General features: G+C 39.9%; 1 protein-coding gene across 6 annotated transcripts in view; it reads right to left on the reverse strand.

Moving 5' to 3' along the window:
• Positions 1-9,416: 9,416 nt before the first annotated feature.
• Positions 9,417-15,541, reverse strand: part of SLC16A12 (solute carrier family 16 member 12) — a 107,506-nt gene continuing 101,381 nt past the window's right edge. For all 6 annotated transcript variants that reach the window (XM_043926339.1, XM_043926341.1, XM_043926340.1 and 3 more), the window contains one exon: positions 9,417-12,220. In XM_043926339.1, the coding sequence (XP_043782274.1) occupies positions 11,958-12,220 (263 nt within the window). In that variant the 3' untranslated portion in view covers positions 9,417-11,957. The remainder of the gene's footprint in view (positions 12,221-15,541) is intronic.

Genomic DNA, 15,541 nt, shown 5'->3' on the forward strand with positions numbered 1-15,541 from the left:
TATTGCCATATGTCCCCTGAAACTTCTTTAAGTTAAACATGCAGTTTTCTTCCACCCACACTCATAAGACATATTGAAATCTCTTCCTCATGGTTATTTTGAATTCTCTCCAAATTGTCCTTATTCTTTGCCTGGGTTTAACTTCATACCTAAAATGAGGCTTTAGGACTCTGGTAGAATGATCCCTTGTCTGTCTTTTCTAGGGATTATATGTATATTAATTTAGGCAAAATAATATTCACTTACTATCTACTTACGTGTAGTTTTTTTCCACACGCCTTTTTTTTTTTTAATTTTTTATTTTATTTATTTTTTTTTATTAGTTGGAGGCTAATTACTTCACAACATTTCAGTGGGTTTTGTCATACATTGATATGAATCGGCCATAGATTTACACGTATTCCCCATCCCGATCCCCCCTCCCACCTCCCTCTCCACCCGATTCCTCTGGGTCTTTCCAGTGCACCAGGCCCGAGCACTTGTCTCATGCATCCCACCTGGGCTGGTGATCTGTTTCACCATACATAGTATAGATGCTGTTCTTTTGAAACATCCCACTCTCACCTTCTCCCACAGAGTTCAAAAGTCTGTTCTGTATTTCTGTGTCTCTTTTTCTGTTTTGCATATAGGGTTATCGTTACCATCTTTCTAAATTCCATATATATGTGTTTGTATGCTGTAATGTTCTTTATCTTTCTGGCTTACTTCACTCTGTATAATGGGCTCCAGTTTCATCCATCTCATTAGGACTGATTCAAATGAATTCTTTTTGACGGCTGAGTAATATTCCATGGTGTATATGTACCACAGCTTCCTTATCCATTCATCTGCTGATGGGCATCTAGGTTGCTTCCATGTCCTGGCTATTATAAACAGTGCTGCGATGAACATTGGGGTGCATGTGTCTCTTTCAGATCTGGTTTCTTCAGTGTGTATGCCCAGAAGTGGGATTGCTGGGTCATATGGCAGTTCTATTTCCAGTTTTTTAAGAAATCTCCACACTGTTTTCCATAGTGGCTGTACTAGTTTGCATTCCCACCAACAGTCCACACACGCCTTTTTAAGGCATGCCTTTCATATCCTATCCCTGATCATTTGCTTTTGAAAGTGTTTTATGTTAGTAGGATTCAGCACTTCAATTCAGATGATCCATATCTCTTCAAGAAATTGTTGAGGAAATGTTTGTGTATAATATGCTATCCATTGCAAATAACAGAACAGATAATAGAAAACCCAGGTTAAGCTGTCTTTAATAAAAAACCAGTACATCATGTTTTCAAGTAAGGCTTGATCTCAAAACAGTGTGATCAAGACAAAGTCACAGTCTCCCTTCTCAGTACTGAGTTATCAAATTTGGCTCCATTCTGAGAAAAATACCTCTGTGATCCTTATATGGGGGCCACATACACTCTTGTCTCTATGCAGTGGAAAAGTGCGCATCTCCTCCCACAACCATCTGAGAATGCCAGGTTTGTTCTGATAGGGCCATCTTGGGTTACATAACCATTTTCAAATAAGTCATCCTGGCCAAAGAGGAAGAGACCACGTTCATTAGTTAGGCATGAGACACAGCTGACCCAGAAAACCAGGAATGAAGAGAAAGTTGACTTCCCTGGAAGCATATGGACTGCAAGTGGTAGGGGTGGAATTATTAAGAAAATCAGGATTGGAAACTGACAGCCAAAAATACCAAAAGTACATAGATTCAAGTTGTGCCTTCTTCCCCACTCCATACATTTCTCTGTAGCAAGTAGAGTATTTCAAAAAGGACCAGTCATTCAAACTAGTCAATAATGAAGGCCCCAGTAAACTTTTTCTGTTGGGGTTTTAGTCTGGTCCTCTTATTCCTCTTTATCCCTTCAGATCTGTGTTCAGCATCATTGAAGGCAGCCTGGTAAGGGGCAATGGTGTGTGGAAGGTGAACCAAGGGAAGAAGTTATACTCACATTGTAGAAACTGCAACCAACTGTGATTCAAACAACTTCAAGAAATAGGATAACCAGAGGCATTACAGCTTGTGAATGTACCTGACATACCAGAGATGACTGTGATGACCAAAATAATGACCAAAACAGAGCTGAGCAGCCCCAGCAGAAGTCATCGCCAGCTTATTCACAACTGCCATGAGGTCTACAAGCCTTGAACCAGACAAGTCCAAATTCAAAGTGACAAAGGGAGATGATAAAAGTGAGTATGGGATGACTTAGATATCAAAAGACAGATTACCCATGTGGCCAGCTTGTACAAATATATATGTCTGTAATGGTAGAGGCCCATATAAAAATAACTGCTTTGCATTCATTAAAAGGTACTTTAATATGTTACCTTATTTACCTATATCAATACTGCAAATGAATACAGCAAGCAACTCCTCAGAAGTTAAGTAACGATCAGAATCACACCAGGGGAGGATCTTACCTCTCCACTCCTCTCTCCCACTTCTCTCCCAGGACCTCTTGTTCCCCTGCAATTGTCTTTTTTTTTTCATTTATTTTTATTAGTTGGAGGCTAATTACTTTACAATATTGTGGTTTTTGCCATACATTGACATGAATCAGCCATGGATTTACATGTGTTCCCCATCCCGATCCCCCCTCCCGCCTCCCTCCCCATCCCATGCCAGGACATGGAAGCAACCTCGATGCCCATCAGCAGATGAATGGGTAAGGAAGCTATGGTACATATACACAATGGAATATTACTCAGCCATTAAAAAGAATTCATTTGAATCAGTTCTAATGAGATAGATGAAACTGGAGCCCATTATACAGGGTGAAGTAAGCCAGAAAGATAAAGACCAATACAGTATACTAACGCATATATACGGAATTTAAAAAGATGGTAACAATAACGCTATATGCAAAACAGAAAAAGAGACACTGCAATTGTCTTCTTAACCAAAGTTCTCTGGATCATTGAGATGTGGTTTCTTTTCCGCCTTAGTTTCCTCTAGTCCTGTGATCAAGCCACACATACCTACCCCACCCCCAAACAACTCCCACCCTCTCTAGCAGTGTCTTATTTCCTAAGATAAATGCGTTGATAAAGCATTTTGTTGTACTTCAAGTGAATTAAAAAACATCTAATTACTAGAAACATGCGCAGAAGTGCCATGTATATATTCCTCTATTTGCTCTGAACTTAGGGGTCCTCTATAAGTGATTAACTAGAATCTTCTTAATATCTCCTATCATGCTGGCCTAAGCCAACAAGTAAGCAACAGAATAATGAAGGTGAGACGTGTAAGTTTTGGGAAAGTCATATCTCACGGGAGCACACAAGAGCCTCATGGGTAAATTCTGAAGGACAAGCACGGATTGATGTCTCTTGGACTGGACACCGAAGACAGTGAGAACACTGGCCTTTCCTGTCCTTCAGGAAAAGCGGTGCCTATCTGAGCTGCTTCCAATGTCAAAGGGTAAAATGGGCTGAGGGTAAAGAGAGAGATGAGTACTCCAGAGTTCAGAAGTGAGCCTATAGGTCAGTTTCCTCCAAACATGTCCCTAACTCACCACCAGACTGGAGCAAAGCCCTGGGAAGGAGAGAATGCTAGTTCAGCCACATATTAGACTCTAATGACATGTGAATAGCCATAGCTGACTCATAGCTACATAGAATATAATGTGTACTATATGCTGTTCTAAGTGCATTGCATGTATTAAACTTATACAATGTTCACAAAATCCCTATAGATAAAACATTTTTGTTATTTCCTTTTGCATATGAAGACACTGAAATTTAAGAGATATTAAGTAAGCCCAAGGTCACGTTGCTAATAAGAGGTAGGAAAAGGATTCAAACCCTGGGTGTCTGGTTCTAGAATACAATATATTATACAATATTTTCTAGATAGTTCTAAAATTTGGAATGAAGGATGTGGGGAGATAGGACCAATCTTTACAGGAACTTAGGACAATGCCACAGAGAATCACATGAAAGACAGACGTTCTACAGTCATAGGTCACCCAACACTTTCACAGAGAGTTCCAAACTCCCTGGAAGGAATTGTGAAAGGGATAGGGATTAACAACTACTCTGAAACCACTGGAGAGAATGGCCCAAGAAATTAAGTGACTCAATCGTCTTACGAGTTGGATGTTAAAAATCGATTTGGAATAAACTCCTCGAAAAAGAAAGCAAACCTTGCCTTGAACCTCCAAGCCATGGACTTTGGAAAGCATCTCTGAGCCCCTAATTCCACTGATTATTAACTTAGCTTAAGAGACACTTCACCTCCCTTCACAACCTTTCCCTCTTCCATACCATTTTAACTCTAGCAACCTTACCCTCAATCTCACCAAAACAAACAACAAACATAAAAACCAAACAAACACTGAAAATGAAAACTGCTTACGGGTCATTTGTGTATAAAAACCCTTTATTGACAAAGTTTAGGAGAGAATCTATAACTTAATAATTTAAATATTAGATAATCACTTTTTTAAAGGAAGAGAAAGGAAGAAAGCATAGAAGGAAAGACAGAGATGGGAAAAAAGAAAGAAAGAAAAGAGAGAGATGGATTGAAGGGAAACAAGAAAGAAGAAAAGAAGGAAACACTCTCAACCATTTTTTGATAGTTCTGCCTCTTGCCCTGATTCTGGGCCTTACCTCCTTCCCTATTTCTACTGTTCTGACATAAGAACTGATTTCTTTAAAAAGAACAATTCAGTTTTCTCTTATCCTCATATACAGACCCACTTATGCATAACCAAATTCAAGTTGCTTAGTTCAACAAAAAGTCCTTAATGTTTATATGATACATTCTCCTTTGAAGGCAATTGTTGCTATAAATAAATAAATAGCAGCCCCTTACAGTTTCATAGGAATTACACATTTAAAAATAAATTCAATCACTAAATCCAGCATAATTTGTATACACTAAAACAAGGATGCTTTATGCTTCCAAATTACACAGAATACACCCCTCTATTCATTTGGTTTCACCATTTCTCAAATTCGACTTCTGGTATGTGTTTGAGACTTTATCTTATACTTTAACTTAATCCTTTATCAACTTACATCAAACCAATTAACACAACAGTAGGGGACCAAAAATGGGACCCAGGATGGCAATCTGAATTCCCAAAAAAATCCACAGAGGGCTCAAAACACTTTTTCACATTAAATTTTGCCTATGGCACGCTGCAGTTCATGAGGTTGCAAAGAGTCGGACATGACTGGGCAACTGAACAACAACAATCCCTCGTTAGGCCAATTAAAATCATCACTTATATTAACTTTGATATTCTAAATAGAGAAGTGACCTAGGAAATAAAAATATATACAGAAAAATACAACACAGCATCTTTATCCCTATGTTTGTATATCCCTCTTGATACTTGCAAGAGGAAGAGGATAAATGTGTGGGTCGCGAGTAGGAAATGAGGGAGGGAAGAGAAGGAAATAACAAATTTTAATGTTTGTTCTAAGCCTGGTCTTGTCCAATTAAGCTGTAATTGGAGGCACCACCAACTTTAGGGAAGTGGTCTCAATAATTCCAGCAGATGGCAGTGCAGTGCTGCATAACAGGTATTATAGTTATTTAAAAATAAAAACCACCAAAAAACCTTCTTGAACCTCTGGACCCCTTAAGAAGAAAAAAACATACAAATTATCCCTTTTTAGGGTTGAGAAGTAATTATTAAAGTATAGCCCCATGCTCTGAAAATCTCTTTTTAATTTGTGAAGTGAACGTGAAACTGTTAGTCACTCAGTCCTGTCAGACTCTTTGTGAGCCCATGGATTGTAGCCTGCCAGGCTCCTCTGTCCATTGGATTCTCCAGGCAAGAATACTGGAATAGGTAGCCATTCCCTTCTCCAGGGGATCTTCCTGAACCCAGGGATGGAACCTGGGTCTCCTGCATTGCAGGCAGATTGTTTACTATTTGAGTCACCAGGGAGTTTTTAATTTAGAGACAGAAAATGCAACCGCAAATCCCAGCGGTCCCCAAAGTTCCAGACACCTCTGTGGATCCTCTCATCAAGATATTTATTGCTGTCAGCTTATGCATGGTTTTGCATTGGCCTCAGGAATTGGCTTCCCTTGTGGCTCAGCTGGTAAAGAATCCCCCTGCAATGCAGGAGGCCTGGGTTTGATCCCTGGGTTGGGAAAGATCTCCTGGAGAGAGGAAAGGCTACCCACTCCAACTTTCTGGCCTGGAGAATTCCAGGTCACAGAGTAGGACACGACTGAACTACTTTCACTTTTAGGAATCGTAGCTGCATAAAGCAGCCTCCCCACATCCTTTCCCCTTACTCCCCAGCTTCTTCCCCTGAAAACAGAAGAGGCTGTTTCCAACCCACTCAGTTCCATACCGGAGTTCCTCAGAATCACCTCAAATTTCTTTGGCCATTCATGAATTCTTCCTCTCCTAAGCTCTAGCATATGCAGTGCCCTTAGCCTCAGGTCAGCATTGAAAACCTCTTGTGGTTGTTTTCACCTGTGTTCGTTTCAATTTACCAATTAGTCGGTACACCTGAGACCACTGGACAGGGTAGTATGTGTGTTTTGAATTCCCCGCTATATATAACATGGTACCAGATTCCAAGGAGGTGCTTAATAAATAGTTGTGGTGGATTAACTCCTCTCACCAACTCTTAAAAAGTTTGTCAGCATGCCATTTGATTTTCAGTCACACCCGGTGAGTTAGAAGCCAGCCATTAGAGCAGGTTAAGACTCTAGTGGGGGACTTCTGCTACTGGCCAAATCCTGGTGCAAGGTTTTCGTGTCAAGTAAAAGCAGCTGGTTTGGTCCCTGTAACTGAAACCCCATCTTTTCACACATGAGGCACATGTGCTCCACGTTTTCCCAACTTTCTAGGGTTTCCTTGCATGGGCAGTGCCCCATGCCTGGGCCTGGGCCTGGGCTTAATTTGAGCACAACACAGTTATCTAATTAAACTAGTCTCAGTTCAACATAGTTGTATCATTTTTACATTCAGGCCTCAATCTAAGTTTTATTTAGTGTATTTCTACCAGCTCTTCTCTTTGCCACTTTCATTCCCTTTCCCAGACATGCCCCATGATACTCAATGCCCTGGAGGTCCTGCTTCTTATACAGGACCCTTCTCATCAGTGGTCCTATTTTGGCCCACTGAATTGGGAATACCCAACGTAACCTACCTTGGGCTCGCCTGGTGGCTCAGGTGGTAAAGAATTTAGCTGCAGTGTGGGAGATCTGGGTCTGATCCCTGGGTCAGGAAGATCCCCTGGAGAAGCGAATGGCAACCCACTCCAGTATTTTTGCCCGGAGAATCCCACAGACAGAGAAGCCTGGTGGGCTACAGTCCATGGGGTTGCAAAGAGTAGGACCCCACTGAGCGACTAACACTTGCACTTTCATCGTATTCTATGCATTCTGAGTGCGAAACTTCAAGCAAACCTGACCTTCATTAGCTCCACACTTGCTGCATTATAATTCTCTTTAGTAGCTGTTTCCTTTGTTCTTTTTTGTTTGTTCATTTGTTGTTTTCACTCATTCATTCACCAAGTATTTATTGAGTGACTATGGATTAGGCACTGGACTCTGGCAAGTCAGTCAGTATGATCTCTAGCCTCAGAAAGCTTGTGGTTAGATGACATTTAAAAATAAACACACAAATCAATATGGAATTATAATTAAAATATGTTCTCTGGTGAGAAAGAGCAGGGTGCTATGAGAACGTGTTGTGCGGGTGATGATAGTGTGATAAGTAATTTGTGTGCCTGTGTGCTCAGTCATGTCCAACACTTTTGGGACCCCATGGACTGTAGAACACTAGGCTCCTCTGCCCATGGGATTCTCCAGGCAAGAATACTGGACTGGGTTGCCATTTCCTACTCCAGGGAATCTTCCGGCCCTGGGATTGAACCCACGTCGCTTGTGTCTCCTGCAATGGCAGGCAGATTCTTTACCCCTGCGTCACCTTGGAAGCCACCTGATGCAAAGAACTGAGGAGATGTAAGAGATTCAGGTTCAGTCCCTGGGTCAAGAAGATCCCCTGGAGGAGGGCATGGCCACCCACTCCAGTATTCTTGCCTGGAGGATCCCATGGACAGAGGAGCCTGGCGGGCTACAGCCCATAGTGTTGCAAAGAGTCAGACAGGACTGAAGCGACTTTGCACATAGGCATGCAAGCTTCAGGTAGATAGATCACATGGGGGCTAGGAAAGGAAGAGGTTTAGCCTGCAATTCAGACTTCTGAAGGAAGCCCACAGCAAGAAAGGGGTCCCCATCAGCCTTGTAGTTAATGATGTGGCCCTTTAATATATGACACTGACTACCCGTAACCTCAGCTAGCATGAACAAATTGTTCTTGCCAAATTTAGTTATTCCTTGACAAATGAAGGAAGACATGTCCTGTCAACACTATCTCAAATGGCTTCATCAGGAGTGGAGGCAAAGAAGTAAAGAACTGTAGATGCTAGGACAAAGGGTACTTCAAGCACATTGTACTTTTCTTTCTGGTTTTGTCTATGTTTGGAAAGTTTCATTATTAGTAAAATGTTTTAAACATTTCTCTTTATGTCATTATTTATTATTTTCCTCACTGCTCCCACCAAATGTTTCTCTGTGCTAATGGGACAAAACCCCAGTTATCTTGTACTGGGAGCTGCTATGGCAACAGGTATAAAAATGCATGGTTTGGCAGGGTTAAGAAAGACTCAAAACTTTGAAGTATAAGACGAGAAACTCGGATATCTATCTTGAATTCACACTATTTCACGTCAATAAGCAGTTTCTGGATTAGATCTATTGGGCCCAGGAAGGTGAGTGCCAAATAGATATCACCATCTTCATCATCACGGGGCAATGGTGTAGGAATTTCAGAAGGAACGCATTTCCTGACTGAGGAAGCATGACTTTGGTCATGCACAGCATGCTCCCCAACCTTTTCCATGTGCCCCACACGCAAATGCTCCCAAAGAGGAGTCTGAATCAACAGACAGCAAATTAAACCACTAAGACTGAAAGTAGTGGTCTTAATAGAACCAGACTCTTAGGAAGTCTTGGAAATTTCCAGTCCAGGGTCTTCTCATCTATACTCACTGGAAGACTGAAGCATAATCTAAAGGATTTTATCTGCCCAAGGAAGGGCTTATTTTCAAATGGTGCAGTGACTACTGAGTCAGAAGTCATGGGACCTGAGGCCTCAGTTTCCATGTTCATGAAAGGGTGAAAAGATAGGGATTATTATGGATTGTTATTATTATTAAGGGATTATTATTATTATGGGGATTAAGTAAGACATTGCATAGGAAGTGCTTAACACAGCAGCTAACACATTGAAGTAATCAATAAATGGTTTTGGCTTTTGTAAATTATTTGATTACTTACCACATCTTTATATGCCAGTGACATCTTGGCTTGGCCCCAGACAGACTCACTCATAATCCAATTCAAACCCCTCGTGCAGGGGAAAAATGTTTTCCAAACATGACTACAAACTCATTTTATTATGCTTTTGAAATAAGAAAATATTATCATAAATATCTGATCTATTAGTGAAGTCACAATTTGAAAAAAAAAGTCAAATGGTACAGTGTTTCTACAGAAGTTACATATTTCTTTTGCTTTTTTAAATTCAATTTCAAAGAAGAACTTGCAGTGATATAAAGAAATATTTAAGATGTAAAATCATCCCACCACAATTTTGTTCTTGATTCCACAAAACAAACACATCATTCTCATGAATCCCTCCATTTTAAAATAAACAGTATAGGCACATGGAACATAACAGTAAAATTTTGTATAGATGACAATGGTAACCTCTAAAATCTACATTTTCCGTACTGGTTTTCTAAAAATGCTGCTCCAAAAAGAAAAATAAAATGCAAATGTATGCATGTATAAAGTCAGAATATCCCAAATATTTTATACAAATTTTTAAAAGCTCTGATCTCTATGCTCATTTTTCATGAATATTTATAATACTTTAGAGAAATACATTGCAGAACAAGATAAACATAATTTTACTGTGACCATCATAGGAAAAAACATGTATAAGAATATTTATAACTCTTCATATTTCAAACAATCTTTAGGTTTGAAGATTTAAGAAATGACATTTAGTATAAAGTGTTATTTCAAACACATACAACTTCATTTTAACTTTGACCATTTACAGATATTTTCCAAACATTGCTTTTAAGTGGCAAATGACAAAGAAAGTGGTTTCACAACGAAATCTTCAAACTAAGTATAAAAATAACAGGAAACATTCAAATTTCTCTTTGGAAAACACCTATGAGATATTAGCTTTCTGCCATCAAATCAAGCCAGCATTTCATTCTGAAAGCACTGTATTAATATGTAATTTTAAAAATAATTCAGTTACAGGCAAAGACTCATGCTGAATATACTTAGTCAACCTGGGTCCCCTTCATGGCTGTGTTTTTTCTTTCAGTACCTGTGTCCAGGCATTTGTAAGACCTCTCTGGGGACAGTGGATTGAATGACCTTCAGGATAAAAATATTTCCTTGAGGTTCAGACTTAAATTTTTTTTTTTTCTTTTGGCCACAGGGCTCAGCACGTGGGATCTTAGTTCCCCAACCAGGGATTGAACCTGAGGCCCCTGAATTGGAAGCGTGGAGTCTTAACAACTGCACCTCCAGGGAAGTCCCCAGATTTAAAATTTTTAATTAATTAAAATCTCCTTTCAAATGTATAACTTGCCCCTATTTATAAGTGCAGCATGATTTGGGATTCAGGATTATAGTTCAGAGGACTTAAAATGGTTAGGGACAGGCTGGGGGTCTGACCTCTCTCTTATCTCCCCATGCCCTCCCTCTTCAATCTGAAGACCCAAACCATAGGGAGCTAGGGAACTTGGAAATGAGATAACTATTCTAATCCAGTGACTTAAGGTGTGTGAAAGAGTTCTATGAACTATAAAACAACACACCACTAGCCTTCTTAACTTTGTCCTTCCTCTCTCCTGATCAAAGCTACAATTTGTGAGAGGGCCATAGTGCTGAGGTTAACTCCTAAAGCCTTCTCATTCAGCTGAAAAGGTCCACCAAGTTTTTAATGATTATTTATAAAGAGATGAAGAGCTGTGGACACTGGAACAGTAATTGACACAGGGAGAAAGGAATCTCACTTTCAGAACATCTCTAGAATAATATTTTTCAGGCAAAACTCTCACCCTGTTTTGGATAATGATGAAGTTAAATGTCTAATCTGAAAAGAAAACTCTCACCAGAGACCTGCTGATTCAAGAATTCAATTCCTGCCCAGCTGGAACATTTTCCTGTTCCTAACAGGAATGTCTACAGTTAAAAAAGTGCTTTATTTCTGAAGAAAAAAAAGGGAAATGTTAGTGTTAACATTTCTGGTAAGATATAGGAATCACCCACGTGACTTTGTGTGTTCTATCAATTTAAAGTATCATATGTGATAGCAACAGAGGTGAGCACCTGGTCGGAGGAAATGAGTTTTCAGTGGTGGTGTAAGGTGAGGATGCTAAACCTTCTTCCTAGTGGAGCTTCTCATTAGGATGTGAAACTGAATGCTTAAAGAATAGTTAGATTCTTCAAAAGGGAATAAAATGGGATGCCCCCTTTTCCAAACAGCATAAAGAAACATACATGTCAATGCTTCTAGCTTACCTTCTAACTGAAGAAGGAAGGTGGAGGGACAAAGAGTTTGAAACAAAGCTGTTCCAGTGTTATCTGCTTTAGTCATACGTTGAAATTACCCCTGTTTGCAGGAAATTATATCAGTTGTGTCCTAACATTCTCCATGGTGTGATGCTCTTTGAGTTCAATTGTGAATATAAATCCCAAATGGGGAAACTCTCAGCCGGTCCAGTTTGCTTTGTTATTTGCTATTTCCCACCCCCCCCAAACATATTAATAAAACAATAAATTTCCTTAGAAGGCAATGCTTCTGCCGAAATAAAGTCCTTCAGAAACATATACAATCCAGTGTCCCACCTCTCTCAGTCCTGAAGATTCCTAGGCTCAAGGCCATTGGTCATGAGGGGCTGGAACCAAGCATTGCTAGAGTCACAGATTCCCCATCTTTCTGATCTAATTCTCTTGCTACAGAATAAGCCACCGAGCCATTGGTCCATAGCTGCAGCTTGGGATCTGATTCTTTGGCAAGGAACCGCAGCTGGGTTTTTTTCATCTTCTTTACAACTCTAGCAAAGCCAAGCAACAAAGAACTAAATATCATTGAGAATCCACAGAGAAGGAATGCTGCAGTGTAGCTGCCAGTCGTATCTACAAGCCATCCTGTAACAAGCAACAGCAAGATGATACTGCTGAGTTAGAAATTTGACTATTTACTCACTCAAATCTAATAATTTGTGAGGATAATAACAATAGATTGCTAGCACGATCACTATCATTTTGACACAAAAAGTAGATCTAAAAGTATTTTGCAACAACTGAAAAATGCATTCTATTTTCTAGAGAAACTTCTAAAATAGTTTGTTGTTATTATGTAAACTGCTTGGAAGTACCACATTCTATATAAAGAATGATATTAGTCTTAATACATAATGAATATTAGTTATTATTAATTCTATGAAATATGGTAGAAAAGATAAAAAACATCATTCAAATTACAGAGGTTAGGATTATCTCTTTATCTAGAGTGTTAAGAGAATATAATTGTACAGAACCCTAGTAGTAATGTTCCCAGCACCCATATACTGTTTATCTTGAGTAATAGGACATGCTCCTAGATAAAGCAGAATCCAAATTTCCTATTAGATACAGACATTTTACCCGATCCAGTTTGAAAGTCAGATCGTTGGGCCATGTTAAAGTTTCAAATGCAAATTTCAGGAAGCATAATTCTGTAATCACAGCTTTTTAAAATTTATCTGTTGTTGCAACAAATTAACCACAATATCGACTCCCGCTCTAAATTTTGAGGAGAACCAGAGCATATGATATGCAAAATATAAGTCCCAGTAATCAGGGACTCAATGGGGTAAAATTAGACATTGGCAGGAAATTATTTTGTAATTTAAAAGGTTTTTAAAGTTCCCCCAACTTTACTCATGTGCCAAGAAAATCCACCACAGAAGTATATGCCTTCTGCTCTCATCTACTTCAATAATTAGTCAAAAATGGCATGCAAAAATTATTAGAAGTGCCATAAAATTTCCTACAATCCAAAGTGAAAGTGAAGGTTGCTCAGTCATGTCTGACTCTTTGTGACCCCATGGACTATATAGTCCATGGAATTCTCCAGGCCAGAATACTGGAGTGGGTAACCTTTCCTTCTCCAGGGGATCTTCCCAACCCAGGGACTGAACCCAGGTCTCCCACATTGCAGGCGGATTCTTTACCAGCTGAGATACAAGGGAAGCCCAAGAATACTGGAGTGGGTAGCCTATCCCTTCTCCAGTGGACCTTCCTGACCCAGGAATTGAACCGGGGTCTCCTGCATTGCAGGTGGATTCTTTACCAACTGAGCTATGAGGGAAGCCTACAATCCAAACTACTCTCAAATATTTTAGTTATGTGATTTACTTTTGCATTTCTTTAGCAGCAAACAAGAGACTGAGTAAAGAACTGTCATCTTAAAAGTCATTAAGTAAGAGAAGTATTACAACAGGAGCTCACACACTAATCCTCTAATACCTAGCAATGAGTATAATGTCTGATATGCCAAATGCTGGAGAAGGCTCTTGTGAGTCCCTTGGACTGCAAGGAGATCCAATCATTCAATCCTAAAGGAAATCAGTCCTGAATATTCATTGGAAGGACTGATGCTGAAGCTGAAGCTCCAATACTTTGGCCACCTGATGCACTGACTCATTGGAAAAGACCCTGATGCTGGGAAAGATTGAAGGCAGGAGGAGAAGGGGACGACAGAGGACCAGATGGTTGGATGGCATCACTGACGCAATGGACATGAGTTTGAGTAGGCTCTAGGAGTTGGTGATGGACAGGGAAACCTGGCGTGCTGCAGTCCATGGGGTCGCAAAGCGTTGGACATGACTGAGCGACTGAACTGAACTGAACTGATGCCAAATGAAGGCCACAGTTTGACAAAAGGATCCAGGAATCCTCATTTATGTTCCATGACTGTTTAACAGAATCACAGTGTTCCTAAAGGTTGGTGAATACAAAAACTGGCTATGGACGGAGGATGTGAGATCATATGGGGGTATTTTCCAAAACTGAAGCACCAAACATATCATCCTATATCATGGAGCTTAACCTGACCAGGAATTTTTATCTGTAGCCATCAAGCGGTCACAATTTCCCCTGGTTTGACACTTTAGCAATTGCTGGGTTTGGAAATAACTTGAACTGTTGTCCATTCACAACAGTTGCTAAAGCAGAAATCCTGCCTTCTTCAAAATATCCCCTTCTTTCCTTCTAGGCAAATGTTTACTTCATTTCTCTTTTGCCTGTCTTCAGAGACCTTCTTCACTCTCAGTTTGAATCTAGGCAGGTAATCATCTGGACCAATTATTCTCATTCTTTAGTGTACAAGAGCATCACAAGAAAACTGCTTGAGAATGTAGGTTCCTGGAACTCACCCCCAAAGATCCAAATCACAGATGGAGGGTCATGGAATCTGCAGTCTAACAAGGGCCCCAGGGGATTCTGTTGCAGTGATCTCAAGACCTCATTCTGAGAGACACTGGTCTAGACTACACACCCCGAGAAGAAGGAATGGGTTCTTACCTGTTTGCTGCTATACTGACAGCACCAGACACAGTGCCGATGTACACAGCAATAAATGTCTGTTGAATTACTTGTTTAAGGCATGCAATACATATTTCTTGAATTATTAAATGCACTCAATGAATATTTGTGGAATTACTTATTTAATTATGTTTTTAATGTCTGTATTATTTTACAGTTTACAAAACATTCTAGATGCTTTATCTTGAGTCCCAAATCTGTGTATCCAAATCTGGCCTCCCTCTAATGCTCGGATTTCATCCTTAAATACCTTATTGGGTATTTCAGATATCTGAGTATGTCTAAACATTACATCTATTATTTTCTGGCAAAGCTCCTCTCTTTAGCTTCCTTATTTCTTTCAAGTGTTCCATCATCTCCTGATATATTGGACTTTTTCCCCTCCTTCATATCCCCACATGCTAAAATCAGTTGATTTCCCCCCCCCCAAATTTTCTCCTTCGACCCCAGAGTTCAATCTCATTTCTGCTGCAGAAGCCATAGTTCAGGCCTTTATCAGAAGGCTCCTGAATTATCAGAATGAAATTCTAACTGCTTCTCCACTAAAGTACTAGATCATCTCTCTAAAACATATTCTTTATTACTCCTTTGCACAAAAACTGTAATACTTTAGAGGCCCATATACTCTTAAGTATATAGGGCCCCAGCTCCTTTAGCTGTCACTGGAGACACTCCATCATGACACCTGTACGTTAATATTTCAGCTCACCACCTGCCTCATCAATTCTACATCTACTGGAATCCTGTATGCCCCCCCAGCCTTCCCTCTGAATGTACCAACTTATATTTAAGTCTGAACAGCTGTTTCATTCCATTGCTCCCATTGTTTGTGTGGAACAGAATCAAGATCCTAATTTGGGACTTTTTTCCCCCAAGTACACT

The sequence above is a fragment of the Cervus elaphus genome, chromosome 15 (assembly GCF_910594005.1).
Source record: "Cervus elaphus chromosome 15, mCerEla1.1, whole genome shotgun sequence".
Lineage (NCBI taxonomy): Eukaryota > Metazoa > Chordata > Mammalia > Artiodactyla > Cervidae > Cervus > Cervus elaphus.